Here is a 17,356-nt window from a genome sequence, read left to right on the forward strand (position 1 = left end):
TGCCTCTCAGGTCAACAGCAAGATGTTGAGCTGACCAGCAAGTGACCTGTGTGTCAGTCACTTTCCATTACTGTGACAATTTAAAAAAAAAATGAGATCACTACAACTTACATGGAAAAAACCCACTCATTTGTCTCCTGATTTCTGAGGTTTCAGCCCATGGCGCCATGGCCTTGGGCCTGTGGTAAGGCAGTAAGGCAGGAGCACGTGGTAGAAAATTGCTCACCTCGGTGACTAGAAGCAAAAAGAAAGAAAGATGAGGAGAAGCCAGGGCTTCGATATCTCCCTCAGGGGCCCAGTCCCAATAACCAAACTTCCTCTTCCCAGGAGTAGCATGGACTAAGGTCTAAGCCTACAATAACTACATGGACAGAAATGGAAATAGAAGGATCACAGTCTGTGATCACAGGATCACAGTCCCAACCCAGACTGGGCAAAAGACCCTATCTGGAAGAAAAGAAAAGAAAAAAAGCAAAAGGGCTATGGGAATGGCACAATGGTAGAGCACTTGCCTAGCAAATAGGAGGCTCTGCCTTCAAATTCCAGTACATAATAGGACAAAATTCCCAGAGGCAGAGGATGGCTTGCTGAAGTCAGTACTGGCTCTCAGCCCCTGTGCTCATCTCTCTGAGCAGTCAGAAGAGGACATCGATGTTGCAGCTTTTGGCAGACAGCAGTCTGAGAATATCTCGAACCCCACGTATGAGAGCGCAACCTCAGAACCCTCAGAACCTTCCTACGATCCCTTCATGGTGAGTTAGCTCTTTCATCAGGTTTGGGGTTCAGGTGGGTCCAAAAGCACCTATTCTGTAAATCTCAGGGTTCTTCTGAGGAGATAGCAGAAGTCATGCACAATCAAAGTAAAGGACTAAGAGCTTCCTGCCCCCAATGTCATGACCAGTTAGTGTCACAACAAAATGAAGTGACATTCTTGAGCAGAAATACTACTATAAACGCTAACATTTATGAGGTGGCAGGTGCAAAACAAGACACAAGGCCTTCTAAGAAGGGTTTTTCTTTCAGCTATCCTTTTTTAAAACTTATATGCACATAGGTTTCTCCACCTGCTGGCAGACTGCTTCTTGCTTTGGGAACTACTTTTATTTTATGTATTTATTTATTTTTGTCGATTGTGGGGCTTGAATTCTTGGCCTTGGCGCTGTCCCTCAGGTCTTCAGCTCAAGGCAAGCACTCTACCACTTGAGCCACAGCGTCACTTCCGGTTTTCTGAGTGGTTTATTGGAGATAAGAGTCTCATGGACTTTTGTGCCCGGGCTGGCTTTGAACCATGATATTCTGATCTCAGCTTCCTGAGTAGCTAGGATTACAGGCCTAAGCCATGGGGGCCTGGCTGGAACTACTTTTCTTTTTTTGGGGGGGGAAGGTGCATTTGTTGGGCCTGAACTCTGGGCGCCACTTCCGGCTTTTTTATTTTTGCTTATGTGGTGGTGAAGAATCGAACCCAGGACCACACGCATGCAAGGCAAGCACTCTACCACCGAGCCACCTTCCCAGCCCTGGAACTACTTTTTTTAATGGGGCCTTTTATATCTATCTAGGTGGATAATCTGCTCTGGTCCTTCCTGAAATGCGGACTTATTTCTAGAGTTAATTCACACTTGAGCTTAAATGGGGCTTCCTCTGACTTCCATCTAGGGGATCCCATGGCAGGAGACCCTAAATGTGAAAGATACATTTGTCCATGAGTTCTCTCCTTCTCCCTCCCTCTCCTCTTTCCTCTTTTATGACAGTAGTAGGGCCTGAACTGGGTGTTGTCCCTTAGCTTTTTTGATGAAGGCTGGCCCTCTACCACTTGAGCCACAACTCCACTCCTTCCTTCCTATTCTGAACTGAGAACTATTCTATTCTATCTGTTCCCCAGTCCTATTCTGGACCAAGGAAATGAACTTAGTGTGTGCGTTTTGTGTGTGTGATTACGCACGCACATGCGTGCGCATGTGTGTGTCAGTACTGGTGCTTGAACTCAGGACCTCATCTTCTCACTTCATTTTTTGTCTCAAGGCTAGAGCTACAGCACTTGAGATATACCTCTAGTTCCTTAATTTTTCCTCTTCTGTAACAATCAGAAAACTGAAAGCCAGTGTCCTTTTTTATTAGCTTGACTGGCTCAGCAGCCAGCCTTCCTGAGGACCAAGGAAAACACACTTGAATCTGGGCTTGTGTATATCTAACCCTCATGCAACACTAACCAAATCAGGTAGCTGCTATGATTGTCTCATGCATACACCTGTATTAGTCCCCACCAGAGCCATATTTTAGATACTAAAATTTAACAAATTGGCGACAAATGATGACAAAAATGATTTCATGCACTATTTTTAAGCTTGTATAACAATGCAATCAGCATTATTATTTTCCTGAAGTAAACCAGCATGAATATCCTGTGGCTCTTTCTGCCAGTAGTAGCAGATTTAATATCTTTGCAATACCTTGGGAAGTAGCCAGATCATCAATTTTACTTTGTTTAAATCTGTGTAGAAGTGGTCTAGATTTCAAGGGTGAGTTCAGCTAAACTGCATGTATCAACTAATAGGAGTTTACTTCTGCAGGCCTCATTATATTAAAATCAGCATCCTTTTAAAAAGCAGAGGGAAAACGAGCTCCGTGCCTTCTCAACTAAGTGTTCTTCTCCAAGGGGTCTCTATCAGCTCTGTGCATGAACCGAGATAGACTATTGTAGAAGCAGGATTCCACTATACCTGTTCAGACCAGGTGGCACACATGTTTTGGTAACAGGAATCCTGACAGTTAGGAGGCTGGGGATGTGGGGTGTGGCTTCTATTTGCAGTCTCCTCAAAACTCACCAGCAACCCATGTGCCAGGCTCAGGATGTATGTCTTAACCTGAAAGGTTTTTGTTTTTTTTTTTGGTCGGCTGTGGGGCTTGAACTCTGGGCTGGGCGCTGTCCCTCAGCTCTTCAGCTCAAGGCGAGTGCTCTACCACTTGAGCTACAGCGCCACTTCCAGTTTTCTGGTGGTTTATTGGAGATAGGAGTCTCACAGTCTCTCCTGCCCAGGCTGGCTTTGAACCGCGATCCTCAGATCTCAGCCTCCTGAGTAGCTAGGATTACAGGCGTGAGCCACCAGCGCCCGGCCTGAAAGAAGTTTTTATGGTCATATTAATCACCACCTTTCACAGGGTGCCTGTCTGGCTAAATGTAGAATAGAATCCTCACACCTCCATAGGAAGCGAAGACTATGCAGCCTGTGTTGAAAACCACATAGGCAACAGCAAATAGAGCCAGCACGGCCCCATGAGCAGTCCTCCCTACCACCCAACCCCACCTCCAGACATGCAACAGCCATTTCCCACCCTGTGTGCTCAGAAGAATCATGGTTTAACCCTCAGATCAGAGGGCTAAAAGAAGGTTCAACCTAGGAGGGGAAAATGTGCTCCCTGGCAAGTGTTTTGCTGCTCTGGGGTGCCCCCTGTGACTGTTTCATTGCCCTGTCTCTTCCAGGATGCTGACGAACAGCAGGTGGAGAGCAGCGATCCCTTAGGGGCGCTGTGAGAGCCAGAGGGAAGCAGCCAGCCACGGCAGCCATGTGGGCCACCACAGCATGGTCAAGGCTCCACAGTAAATCCTCAGCACCAGAGGCTTCTGACAAATGTAGGGTCTTGGGGCATCTTTAACAAAGAAGCTCTCAGAAGCTGTACCTCGTTTCTTTTGTTTGGGAGTTATTCTGTGAGTGAGTGGGGGATGCAGTTACAAAGTCTACCAGGGGGACTTTTCCCTCCTCTGAGCCTCTACTGTGTATCTTTGTACCTTCAGCTGATTCTACATTCTTCCCTACATGATGAGTAACTGAGATCCTGTCTTATTTCCTACTAGATTGTAAGCTCCTGAGGACGAGGGACTGGCCTCCCTCAGCCTCATATCCCAGCACCATGCCCGGCATGTGCAATGTGCTCAATAAATAAAGTCAACAAGACAAAGTGAGCATTTCAGGGAACAAAACACCATCCCAGGAAAGGAGCAAATATTGAAAACAAAATCCATTTGTTTGAGCTAATTTTCAATTAGCCATCATATCTTGCTTGATGAATTCTTGCTTCATTCAGTTTTGTTTTCTTGTTTGTGTGTTTAAAAAGACAGAGCCAGTCAGGTGCCAGTAGCTCATGTCTATGATCCTAGTCACTCAGGAAGCTGAGATCTGAGGACTGCAGTTCAAAGCCAGCCTGGGTAGGAAAGTCCATGAGATTCTTATCCCCAATTAGCTACCCCCCCAAAAAAGCCAAAAGTGGAGCAGTGGCTCAAGTGGTTTGGTATTAATCTTGAACACTAAAGCTCAGAGGCCCTGAGTTCAAGCCCCAGAACCGGTACCAAAATTAAGGACATACCCACAATGAGATGCCATGCCACACCCACTAAGAAGGCTATAATTAGTAGTATGTAGAGAAACTGGGACCCTCATGCTTGGCTGGTAAGAATGTAACACGGTACAGCTACTATGGAAAACTGTGGCAGTTCCCCCACAAAGCCACATACAGGATTACTGTATGACCCAGAAATCCTACTCCTATGTATATATGCCCATGAGAAATGAAAACATCCACACAAAAGCCTACATATGCATGTTCATAATATCATTATTCTTAACCGACAGAAGTAGAATCAATACCAGGTGTGGTGGTATGTACCTGTAATACCAGCCACTGAAGAGTCAGTAAAAGGATCCTGGTTTGAGGTTAGCTGGGGCAAAGTTAATACAAGACTATTTGAAAAACAAACTAGGGCATGGCTCAAGCAGTACAGTATAACTGCAAGGCCCTGAATTCAGTACTCAGTAACACACACACAAGGGAATTATCATCTGATAAATGAATGATCAAACTGTGATAGTTCATATAATTAATCCCTTTTTTTAAAAAAAAAAAGTCCTACTATGTGCAACAATATACACGAACCTGACATTATATGTAAAAGACAAAATAGGTTCGCACTATGTAGCTTAGGCTGGCTTTAAACTTTCCATTCTCCTGCCTCAGCCTCCTGAGTGCTGGGATTTTAGGCATGTGCCATCATGCCCAACTATGCTACTTATTCAAGAGATCGTTGGGCAGAGGGAGGAAAGGTTAGGAATGGAGGGGAAACTTGAAAAACACTAATGCAACCACACTTAAAGAAGAAAGGTGAGGCCTAGATACACTTAGTAGTTACATGGGCTGGGGTAGAAAAGCTAATAAAATATCAAGTTCAAACCTCTCAAATAAACAAAACATACAAACATGCAAACATACTACCAAAAAATACTCATTAAAAAATATAACTCTCTAGGCATCAATAAATTTTCCTTATCCAGCCTTTACAATAAAACTCTATTTTGTCCATCTTATTGAAAAGTAATGATCAGGGCTGGGAATGTGGCTTAGTTGGTAGAGCGCTTGCCTGCATTCATGAAGCCCTGAGTTTGAGTCCTCAGTACCACATAAACAGAAAGATCCAGAAGTGGTGCTGTGCCTCAAGTGGTAGCATGCTAGCCTTGAGCAAAAGAAGCTTAGGGACAGTGCCCAGGCCCTGAGCTCAAGCCTCAGGACTGGAAAAAAAAAGAAAGAAAGAAAAGAAAGTTAATTATTACATAGAAAATAAATCAAAAGTGTAGAGTGAGCATATTTTGTCAAAGCCTCTAGGACTTTTTTTCCCCTAACAAAACTAAATAAAAATAAACCAAGCTGGGGGCTGGGAAGGTGGCTCAGGGGTAGAGTGCTTGCTTTGCATGCATGAGGCCCTGGGTTCGATTCCTCAGCACCACATAAGCAAAAAAAAAATCCAGAAGTGGTACTGTGGCTCACGTGGTAGAGCGCTAGCCTTGAGCTGAAGAGCTGAGGGACAGCGCCCAGGCCCAGAGTTCAGGCCCTATGACCAGACCAAAAAAAAAACCAAAAAACAAAAAACAAAAAAAAACCAAGCTGGGTGTTAATTGCTCACACCTATAATCCTAGTTACTTACGAGGCTGAGATCTGAGGATCAAGGTTTGAGGCCAGCTCAGGCAGGAAAGATGTGAGACTCTTCTTTCCAGTGAAATAACAAAAAAGGCCAGAACTGGAGGTATGGTTCAAGTAATAAGAGCATCAGGCTTGAGCTTTTTAGCCAACGAAAAACGTGAGCCTTAAGTTCAAGCCCTAGTACCAGCTTACAAAAGAAACAACAACAACAAAAACAATCTGGACTTTTTCGTTTTGTTTTGAGTCCCAGCTTTCCTGGTAACAAACCACAAACAAGCACGTGGCCTCACACCTCTCCCTGGTCCCCAGCGGGCTGCTCCCTGTGGAACTGCACTAGGGCCACCTGCCCCTACTGGAGGTGGTGCTCTCACCGAATCTCTGGACCCTTTCTCTCAGAATAACCTTTGGGGAGCCCATTACAGTGTTTTGCAGTTCTGAAACGTGAACGCAGAGCCTTGTACACTGCCCCTGCACTCTACCACCGAGCTGCACTCTGAGCATTGTTGGTTTTTTTTTAAGTCCAGATGCATTATTATTTTTTAAAGTGCAAATCTTATTTCTTCTCGCAGAAATAACCTCAAGTCCTGGGGAAAGGCATGTTTAGAAAAGGACCCTGTGGGCTCACTAGAATCTAATACGCCCTAGCCAATGACGTCAGCATAGGCAACAAACCACTTAACAAGTCGGGTGGTACAGTTCAAACTTTTATTTAGTTATGAGTTCAATATCAGCACATAAAATCAACATTTAGAATAAATAGCGAATTCACATGGAGAATAAATAGGGAGCCTACCTAACTTGCATTTACCGTGCTTGACATCACATTCCACCACACAGGAAACAGCCTCCTCCACTTCTCCCTACACTTCTAGAAGCGCAAGGAAGCCCTGTCCAGGGCAGCCCTGGAGGCAGAAGGGGCTTCACGGAGGGGAGGAGGGAGTGGAGGGGGCCCGCGGTGGGGACATGGATGTTGGTGGGATCAACACCTGGGAAGGAGATGGAGAGGAGGCCAAGGAGGGGAGACTGAGGGAAGGAAGCAAGCCAGTGCTGGGCTGCAATGAGGACACACAACACCCTCTCACAGCTGTCCAGAGTTAGGTAGGGTGGGGCCCTGTGTTTCCAAGGAGCAAAGGTTATATAGCTTTTACCCCTCCCCAGGAAGAGTATGACCTGGGAAGAGGCAGAGCCACAGAAGAAGGCTGTGGGCTGTGAGTGGTCAGTTAGCCAATGCCCATCAGTTAGGGCAGTTGAGTCCTTCTGTGCACACAGGTTATCTGGGCAGCTAGGCCCAGTGGCCAACAGGAGCAGGTACAAAGAGAGATAGCTCAGGTACCCACCGGGAAGTGATCTTGACACATGCTGCAAACAGGGCACTTTACCTCTGTCATAAATAGCAGCCTGACTCTTAAAGGAATATGGCACACTTACCTACAGACCTTTCCGACTCTCTGCACCCTCTCAGCAAGGGACTGCCACCAACACCAACCACCCATCCGACATCAGAGCAGAGACCAGCAAACCACAGCGAAGGGCCCAATTCAACCCACAGCTTACTTTGGTAAACCAAGTCACAACGGAACATAGCCCTGGCCATTCCCACAGGAAAAACAACAGCAAATGGTGTTCAAAGCTCAAAACATGACCTATCTGGTTAGGGAGCCCTTTCTGGAGGAAATTTACCTGCTGCTTTCCATTTATTTAACCTACCACTGGGGACAAGAATCAGCTGAACTTTTAAGTCCAGTTCCCAAATACTAAGGCAAAGCGGGGAAAGGTACAGAGGGAAACTGATGTGAAGAGAAAATAACACAGGGCTCCCCAGTAATTGAATAGAGCTATTAAGGAACCCTGTATGCATCTGGCCAAATTTAGTCTTCAGGCCTCCGACCGGGTCTTTGGCAGCCAATGAGTACTGGCGAAGAAGAATTCAATCCAACTGCTTAGCTCACTCTTTACCACTTAAAAGCTTAAAAGTCCTACTGAGAGGAAAAGAGAGGAAAAGCCACTCATTCATCTGACCCAAAGCTAAATTAGGTAGGAGGCAAGATTATTCTCTCTTTTTCCTTGGCAAACATTAAGAAAGTTCAGTCAAAACAACTGGTAATTTAGTCTGAGACGAGCCCGGAATCAAAAGCAGTGGTCTGGGCTACATGGAATTAATGGTAGGAGCAGAGAATGAAGCTGAAGACAGAGAGAAAGGGAAAGATGGAGAGAGATGGAGAAAGACAGAAAAAGAGAGGGAGGTGAGTGGGAGAAGAGAAAGAAGAAAGACAGGAAGGGAGAAAGGCAGGGAGAGACGAAGGCAGGAAAGCAGGAAGGGACAGGGGACCATGTTCAGAGCTAAGTGGGAATTTAAAAACAAACATGGAAAAGACTTTAAAAGCCAAGTTTCCTCTACAAACGACTCATCAGCAGCGTAGGTCCCTTCCACAGGCACTTGCTATGCTGCCCGGGGCCTGGCTGCTCTGTCACGCTGGCCTGGGCTGCCCCCTGCACTGTGAATTTTTATCCACGCGAATTCTTAGAAAATCACTCTAAGCAATGTTAAAACATTTAAAGCTCTTAATGTACAAACCAATTTTGTTTGCTTTACAGTTGACTTTTTTTTTTTTTTTGTCAGTCCTGGGGCTTGAACTCTGGGCTTGGGTGCTGTCCCTGAGCTCTTCAACTCAAAGCAAGCGCTCTGCCACTTGAGCCACAGCCCCTCTTCCAGTTTTCTGGTGGTTAACTGGAGATAAGAGTGTCACAACTTTCCTGCCCAGGCTGGCTTTGAACTGCAATCCTCAGACCTCAGCCCTCTGAGTAGCTAGGATTACAGGCGTGAGCCACTGGTGCCTGGCGACATTTGATTTTTTTGGATAACAGAAAAGACTCCTGGCCTCATACCCACACTTGCATCCATGTGCACCCCAAGAGCTCACTAGAAAGTGCAAGATGCCCAGTACAGTGGAAAGCCAAGACAGTGATTAGCTAACACCTGTCCTGATGGATCCAGCCAAGGACACACCGAGAAGTGGGAAGACATCCCCGTCCTGACCCACCCCCAGCGCGTGGGGTTTGGGTTTGCTTCTTCACTGGTACAGACTTGGTGGCCCCTGTTGCTACATGCACTGGGCCTCTGCCATGCGGCAGATCTCAGCCATGTCAAACTCAGTGGCCCCAAGACTTGAGCCCCTCTTACGCAAGAATAGATTGTAAAATTTATTATTGATACCTAGAAACATGTTTTCCTCCCCACAAGCTTAGGGCACCCACCTATCATAGACATCCACAAAAGCAGGTTTTAAAACTAGTTCTACTTCATTCTTGAGTAAACAACACACCTTGTAACTGGCATCTAAAAATAGCTCTACTTCAAACACCCTGTAACTGTACTCAGGGCGCGTCTGAGACACTCATCAAGCATTTCTTTTGAACAATACCTACTTCTTCACTGCTTCTCCAGAGCAGAGATCACAGACCTGTAACAGCACCAGTGTACCCTTAAACACCTAGCAACAAACAACATCAAAAGGCCCACCTCATTCCACACAGGTATCGCATATTGCACCCTCCTATGTTCACATGCACTACAGGAGAACAAAGCCAAACTGTGTGTACTGGCGCTTTATCCATAATTGTTAAACACAAGAGATTATTATCTCATTATAACAAGATGCTGCAGAACTCTTTCAACTTCTACATTTTCGCAGGAAGCACCATCAATAGCTGTTTATAATCTATTTATGAAAATGCTGCGGAAGCAAGCGCTCTCCACAAGCCTCCTCCTTCCTGCCATTCTTTAGATATAAGCACACATGCCCCATCAGGCATGGTGGTGCACACCTGTAATCTCAGTACTCAGGAGGCTGAAGCAGAAGGATCAAGAATTCAAGGTCAGGAGCTAGGAATGTGGCTTAGTGGTAGAGTGCTTGCCTAGCATGTATAAAGCCTCAGTACCATGTACACAGAAAAAGTGGCTCAAGTGGTAGAATGCTAGTCTGGAGCAAAAGAAGCTCAGGAACAGTCCCCAGGCCCTGAGTTCAAGCCCCAGGACTGGCAAAAAAAAAAAAAAGGAAGAAAGAGAAAAGAAAACATAAATACTGCTAGATTATGGCAAAAGCTTAAAATGCATTCCAGCAACATGGAAGAGGCTAATCTGAGCACAAGCATGTATGCAGAGTACCAATGAAATACCATCAGCGACAGTAGGATTGTTAAGGGCAGGCATTCATTCATTCCTACAGCACTCAGAGGGGGTCGTGCCTGTGCTCAAGTCTTCAAGTACTTTATGTTGACAGACACTATAGAAATATGATATAGGATCAACACATAGGCTGCCTGTCTTGCTTAGAATGAGAAAAACTCAAGCTAGCCAGGCCTTCCTACCTCGCCACTGCAATGCCCAGCGCTCAGGCTGCCCCGCACAGACCTCACGCCAAGGCTGGGCTTCTGCTCTTGCAGCCTTATTCCATGAGGACTGTCCTGCCAGGCAGAAGGAGATTCCAACCTGAGCTCAGGTTGCAGGCCCACCACCACTTGTTCACCTGCTCGCCAGCGGTCCCCAGCCAGTGTGGGGTAGGATACAGCAAGTACAACCCAGAACAATGGGTTCCTGTCCTTTCTCACTCATCCTCCCAGGGAAGGTGAGTCCCCTTGGCATCGTGCATGGGAATGCATGTCAGCCTGAGGTTGCAGGCCTCAGGAACTGGCTGCCACGTGCTGCAGCGCTGGGCCATTGAGGGGCTCACAGATCAGCTGTTCTTGCTAGCAGGTTATCTTTGCCCCATCACCATGCCCCCGCAGCCCCCAAGGCCTGCCTGGAAATGTCCTTGGAAGAGTCGAGAACAAGTTCCAACCAGCTGAACACAGATCCGCATCACATGGTCTTGCCTATCCCAGAAGATCTGGCATCTGTTTTGGAACCTCAGTAAACAAGGCTGAACAGTTTCAAATGAAGCCTGCCAATCAGCCCTGCGAGGACCGGAAGGCCAGACCCATAGCTGCCAGCGCCTGTCTGGACCTGTTGTATTCCCCAGCAGATACCAAACAAATATCAAAAGGCGTATGGAGATCTTTTCAGAAGGCAACCCTCAGACCCACACAAAGTCAACCCCATCACGTGCTGCCTCTGGCTGTTCCCACAGGTGGACACGTGGGGCTATTTGGCCTGGGCCTCCTGCAGGGCCGGGGCTCTGAAGGCAGAGGAGCTGTCCGACCAGGCGGGGAGCTCGTGCTGCAGGGGAGTCCTCCTGGGGTAGAACGTGTGGTTCACATCATAGTTCAGGAGGCAGCTCAGGGACGCCATGTAGATGTCGGCAAACCTCGACAGGCGCCGCAGGAAGTAGGTGGGGTTCTGGTCGGTGCGGAACAAGCTCCCAAACTGGGCATTGAAGAAACTTTTGGTCATTTCTCTGAAGGAGTAAGGAGAAACAAAGAGCAACAGAGAATGGCTTTAGAAGGTCTGTCTTTTCAACTACTAACGTCTAAATTTCTTTTGACAATAAAAAAAAGACTCACTGGGGAGAAATATCAGCCAAGAGCAAGCAACCTGAAACTCCAGTCAAGAAATCCATCTGTCCATCTAGTTCAAAATGACTGGGATCACGCTCCCCGCCTATGGCTCACTCACCCGCCCACCGCACTAGGATCTGCAACGCAGCCTCCATGCGTTCATGCCTAGGTCAACATCCCCACCTGCACCATGCACGCCATCCACACACAGGATACTCCAGAAAAATGGAAAAATACCTCTTCACTGTTGATAAACCACTTTGAAACACAGCAAAAAGTATAATCATTCATTCATACAACTGTGGTAAATGCCATGAGTTGTTAGCAGACGTCTTGTGTCACCATCATGGAAGGATGACAGATGACCAAATGATAGAAAATTAAATTCAGTCGGGTCTCTAGGCAAACCACAGGAATAGCTTTTACCGTGTTACTAAAACATCTATGATGATGTCACACTAAAAGTCAACACACAATCTCTGCAGTGAAGCCGTTTCCTTTACTAATAATCAGGTTTCCAGAAATAGGAGGAATGTAGGCCCCAGGTCTGGACTTTGGAAACCAAGTACCTAAAATCAAATACATAATGGCCTGATTTCCCCAATCCTTCCTCTTACCCTACATTTTTATACTGATGAACTCACTTCTGAATAAGCCAATGGCCAACAGCCTGAGAGGAGGAGGAAGGACAAGATTCAACACTCCCTCTCTTGTGCAGATCACAGGAGTGGACTCTTTGTCCTGTTTCCCCCACATTACACTCCTGAGGTCAGGCTGCCCACAGCTCGGAGGCCAGATCAAGAGCAACTGCTGTTTCCAGGCCTTAGAGATCTGTGCTCAGGGTAAGAAGAGGGTCACAGACAGAGAAATCATCCATGTGGAGTGTCACATTTCAAGCATCTTTCCTAGAAAAGTGTGATTGTCAACAAGGTCCCCTGTGGACAACTGTTCCTTGAGGGCAGCTTTGAAACTTCTCTGACTACAAGCAGCTTTCTTTTTTTTGGTTGGTGGTAGGGCTTGAACTCTGGGCCTGGGTGCTTTCCTTCAGCTCTTCAGCTCAAGGCAAGCACACTACCACTTGAACCACAGTGGCACTTCAGTTTTCTAGCAGTTTATTGGAGATAAAAGTCTCACAGACGGGGCTGGGAAGTTGGCTCAGTGGTAGAGTGCTTGCCTTGCATGCATGAGGCCCTGGGTTCGATTCCTCAGCACCACATAAGCAGAAAAAGCTGGAAGTGGTGCTGTGGCTGAAGTGGTAGAGCGCTAGCCTTGAGCTGAAGAGCTGAGGGACAGCGCCCAGGCCCAGAGTTCAGGCCCCATGACTGGCAAAAAAAAAAAAAAAAAAAGTCTCACAGACTTTCCTGCCCAGGCTGGCTTTGAACTGTGATCCTCAGATCTCAGCCTCCTGAGTAGCTAGGATTATAGGTGTGAGCCACCGGCACCCGGCCAGGCAGCTTTCTTTACTGAGACACATCCTGATGAGTGACTCTGTGAGCTCCTAAAGCAGCCATGGTTACAAATATAGATGTAGGAGCCCTAGGAATCCACCATGGGGTCAGAACCAGGCCCACAGCTAAAAGTGCTGCCAGCCATCCCAACAATGGCCACAGCAGCCCAAAAAGGCCAGAGAAGAAGGTGGGAAAGAGTCCAAGAACAGAAGAACACAGCCATGGGAGGAAATCCTACATCACCAATAGCAGACAGCAGATCCTAGGATAAATCAGTCACATCACACCTGAGAGCTAAGACAGGATATCTCCCAATGACGTCCAGGCCTCGCCCTGGGAGAAGATGTGTGGCTGAGCACACATCTGTCAGATGGGACAGTGGCATCCAAGCAGGCCGCTCTTACCTCACCTCCCTTCTCTCCTTCTTCCACTCCTGCAAAACCAGCTGTGACTCGGCGTCTCTGTGAACCTGTGGGGCACAAGTCCATTAGTGACAGCCTCGATTTCACCGGAAACCACAATTCCTTAATGGACTGCTTTGCTTCAGGAATGATATTACTTTAAGTTAAGGGGCAGACACTCATGTGGAATAATACATTTTCACACTTTCCTATTGAAATTCTGCCTTCTACACACACACACACACACACACACACACACACACACACACTTTAAGTTAGAAATATAGTGTGACAAATTAAGATGGAATACACTGAAGACATTAAACTGTTATTCAATGCTATGTAACAAAAGGCATGTATTATCTACGTAAGGTAAGTGTACAATGGGTTAGCATGTATATATTGAACATTTGCAGATAGTCACTGCACACTACCAGTTATACATATCCTGTGTCAACACCATGACAGGCAAGTGGGCACAGTATGCCTAGCAGAACAGCCACTAATCACAAGCATGACAAAGTATGTGCTACACATGGGAATTTGTGTTAATTAGTGCAAGGATAATAGGGCTATAAATGGTTTTACCTTAATGTTACATTATCTTTTTAAATGTTTAATGACATATATATATAGGAATATGTGTATCTATAAAAATATATTTCTAGATATATAATTTTTTTATTTATTTTCTTTGCAAAAGGCAAGAAAGAAGGTGGCACAGGAAAATGGACAGCAGGAGCTGGGCGCCAGTGGCTCACGCCTGTAATCTTAGCTACTCAGGAGGCTGAGATCTGAGGATTGTGGTTCAAAGGCAGCCCAGGCAGGAAAGTCCATGAGACTCTTATCTCCAATTAACCACCAAAAAGCCAGAAGTGGTGCTGTGGCTCAAGTGGTAGAGCACTAGCCTTGAGCTGAAGAGCACAGGGTCAGTGCACAAGCTCAGAGTTCAAGCCCCCTGACTGACAAAAAAAGAAAACCAGGAGAGTGGCCCTCAGCAGGCTCTCTCTCAACTTCTGGTGGCTAAATAGAAAGGGTGGAAGCAGAGTCAGAAGCACATGAGCCTGCAGGAGACAGGTGGGGCTTCCTGAAACCCAAAGCACCTGGCTAACCTTACACCATGAAGCAAAAGACCAAACAGGCAAACCACCTGTTCTCTGCCTGGAGTCTGAGCCCTTCTGTTACCACATCTGCCAGCCCAACCCTGGGACTATGGGTCCCCTGGCTGAGGGTCTCTGCCAGTCACACAAATGCCATCTCAACTGAACTTGACCTTTGGATTTCTAGCCTATCACCACTGGTACTCCACCAGAAGCAGCTAGCACTGAAAAATGCTGGCTGTGCACTAGTGAGACACAGTCCACCGGACCAGCAAGGCATGCAAGTTTTGATGTGGGATCTCTGAAAACGTGTTCAATTACCTTTTACATTATAAATCAACAAGTTAATCTCTATAAAATTTAGGCTAGATCTCAAGTGTTAAAATCTTTAAGGTACCACAAGGGATCTCTGTACAACCACATGTGGGTTTCAGGTGCACATACATGTGGTCAGTCATTCAGGGTCTACTGTGTGTTGAGCATCGCTGCTCTAGATGTTGAAGATAATACAAGGAAAAGTTGGAGATCCTTTGTGGAAGGGAGGGTGGGGGGAGGGGAAGCCATGACAAAATAATATGAGGGATACAGAGAACCAGTCTGGAAGAGAAAATCTCACCCACAGCCTCAACCCACATCCCCTTCTTGACCCATAACCAGGCTCCTGGGTCCTAACCTAAGGGGGAGGAAGCAGCTTCGGCTCTGTATCCTGCTTCTCTTGTTTCTCCAACCCTAAGCTTTCTGAAATTAATTCTGTGAGTCACAAAAATATTCTCAACACTTGACACACTAAGAGACCCTCTAACCAACCCTCATTTCTCTACACATCAGAGAGGAAATAAAGCATGGCAAAGCCTGTTCTCAAAGTGGTGACATCATCTATGCATGTTTACATTTTCCTGGCCAGCTGTCGCTATCAGATGGAACACAATTTGTGAGGTACAATCCAGGACCCCATTGAATACCCATGCCCCATTAAACTATGTTCTACCTATGAATCCATGCTTATGATAAAGTTTAATTTGTAAAGTAGGCCCAATCAAAGATTAACAACCACTAATAACAAAATAGAACAATTGCAGTAAAATACTTTAAAAGTGATGTGGCTCTACTTGAGACCTCTAAACAAGTAATCACAAGCCTGGACCTGGGCATCATAACACCTAGATTCAAGTCATACTCTCTTATTTTATGACCTCAGACCTGTTACTAACATATTATACCCCTGTTTCCTTATTCTAACATGGGAAAACTGTGCGATGTTACCCAGGACAGCTGGGACTGTGCAGTGAAGAGCATGCACAGTGCACTCACTCAGCACAGTGACACGCAAAGAGGAATATTAATGCTGAGAGACCTGGGCACAGACGCTCATTCCATTGACTCAGAATTGATGCCTGGTATTTTTAGAAAATCACCTCACAGGCATGCATAGTACAAGAAACAAAACAAGTCCTTCTTAGAGAGGAGCCAAGAACCAGTATCACCAGAGCATTCTGGAAGCCAGGCTTGGAGGACGTGCAGGACTCCACACTCATGACTGTGTGCCCTGGGAGAGGCCCTGGCCTGGCTCTCCTCCACGCTCCCTAAGAGCAGCTGTGACTAGCAGGCCGTGGGCAGTGGACTATGGGTAGCTGGCCATGGGCAGCAGGCGGTGGGCAACAGCTGCAGGTATATCTGCCAAGAGTCGACAGCTGTGTCCTTTAATCTACAGGCTCAGCCCTCAAGCTGCATGATGGGAGCCAAGCAAGCTGGACCAAAGAGAAAGCAGGTGCCTTGTGAGATGGGGTGGGGGTGGGGAGCCCGCAAGGGTCACAGTTGTCACAGAGGGGCAGCTTCATGGGCCAGGAAATGCCCCAGGAGAAGAACATGACTTACTGTCTGAGACCAGCTGCACAACCACAGAAAGAAATGGCTAGCTCTGAGCTCCAGAAACCAGCTGGTTTTACAGAATACAGTGGAGGCTGGGCCCGGAATCTTGGCTCTTGCCTAGACTGAAATGCTCACACCACAGGACCCTTCATTTTATAGATGAGGAAACCAAGAGTCATGACAGAGAAGTTCCACAGCAAAGTCAAGGAAGCTTCAGGAATACACCCAATAAGGGCACTCTGCAGGACGGCTCCCAGCTGACCCCATTTATACCAATGGAGGAATGTAAAGTTACTCAGCCCTGCAAACTCTCACTCAATGGCCTTGTGGGGCATTTTTAAATATCCCCTTAGGGGAAATGTCAAAGTGGCTCTAGGGACAAAAATCTCTCCCACACAGTTATTCTACAATCTACTGGGGACATCTTAAACCTTATACTTTATAGCTATAATTAAACAGAAAATGGATGGAATAAGTTTGACCAATGCCTAATTTTAGGCTTAGGAAAAAAGTGAGAAAGAAACTCCCAAACCTGCATCTGCTCCAGCAGCCCAGTCAAGGTCTGCAGCCAAGTCATGGTTTGAACATACTGCTCGGTGTTCATGATCTTCAGCTCTGACCGTAACTCAGGGATGATGGCACCAGTCCGCCAGCCATGCTTCAGGGTCAAATCCTGATCACAAATATAGGTCAACATCAGTCTCTCCAGAAATCAAACCATTTTATTACCTACCCCAGACGGGGGAGATACTTGTTTAATTACTTTTTAGTTGTAATGGTTAGTTATTAACCAAGCCAAATTCAAAGAATTACAATTAATTAAAACTAAATTGACCCCAGGCGTTGACCACTTTCACCCCAAGGAAGTTTCTGTTCTGGAAATAATCACCCTGAATAACACAGCTCCTGAAAAAACAAGGGGTTTGGAATCATTAACCATGGTCTGTGAAGATAAGACATTGAGGTGGAACCAACAGAGCTCAATCCAAACGCCAGCAAAGACCCTCTGAGTGGAGTGTGGGGGCACATGCCTGTAATTGTACCACTACAGGAGGATCAGGAGTTTAAAGCAGCCCA

The 17,356-nt window shown here is 46.4% G+C and overlaps 2 protein-coding genes across 2 annotated transcripts in view; one reads left to right on the forward strand and one right to left on the reverse strand.

Moving 5' to 3' along the window:
- The window catches only part of Stab2 (stabilin 2), a 139,701-nt gene extending 135,587 nt beyond the window's left edge, over nucleotides 1-4,114 (forward strand). The window contains exons 68-69 of the mRNA XM_042693213.1: nucleotides 636-752; nucleotides 3,482-4,114. Coding sequence (XP_042549147.1) covers nucleotides 636-752; nucleotides 3,482-3,532 — 168 coding nt within the window. The 3' untranslated portion in view covers nucleotides 3,533-4,114. The remainder of the gene's footprint in view (nucleotides 1-635; nucleotides 753-3,481) is intronic.
- Nucleotides 4,115-10,006: 5,892 nt separating this feature from the next.
- Nt5dc3 (5'-nucleotidase domain containing 3) overlaps nucleotides 10,007-17,356 on the reverse strand; it is a 52,336-nt gene continuing 44,986 nt past the window's right edge. Inside the window, exons 12-14 of the mRNA XM_042693224.1 lie at nucleotides 16,812-16,952; nucleotides 13,314-13,378; nucleotides 10,007-11,361 (exon numbers count right to left, since the gene is read on the reverse strand). Coding sequence (XP_042549158.1) covers nucleotides 11,109-11,361; nucleotides 13,314-13,378; nucleotides 16,812-16,952 — 459 coding nt within the window. The 3' untranslated portion in view covers nucleotides 10,007-11,108. The remainder of the gene's footprint in view (nucleotides 11,362-13,313; nucleotides 13,379-16,811; nucleotides 16,953-17,356) is intronic.

This window comes from Dipodomys spectabilis, unplaced genomic scaffold (assembly GCF_019054845.1).
Source record: "Dipodomys spectabilis isolate Male_0828 unplaced genomic scaffold, ASM1905484v1 ptg000163l, whole genome shotgun sequence".
Taxonomy (NCBI): domain Eukaryota; kingdom Metazoa; phylum Chordata; class Mammalia; order Rodentia; family Heteromyidae; genus Dipodomys; species Dipodomys spectabilis.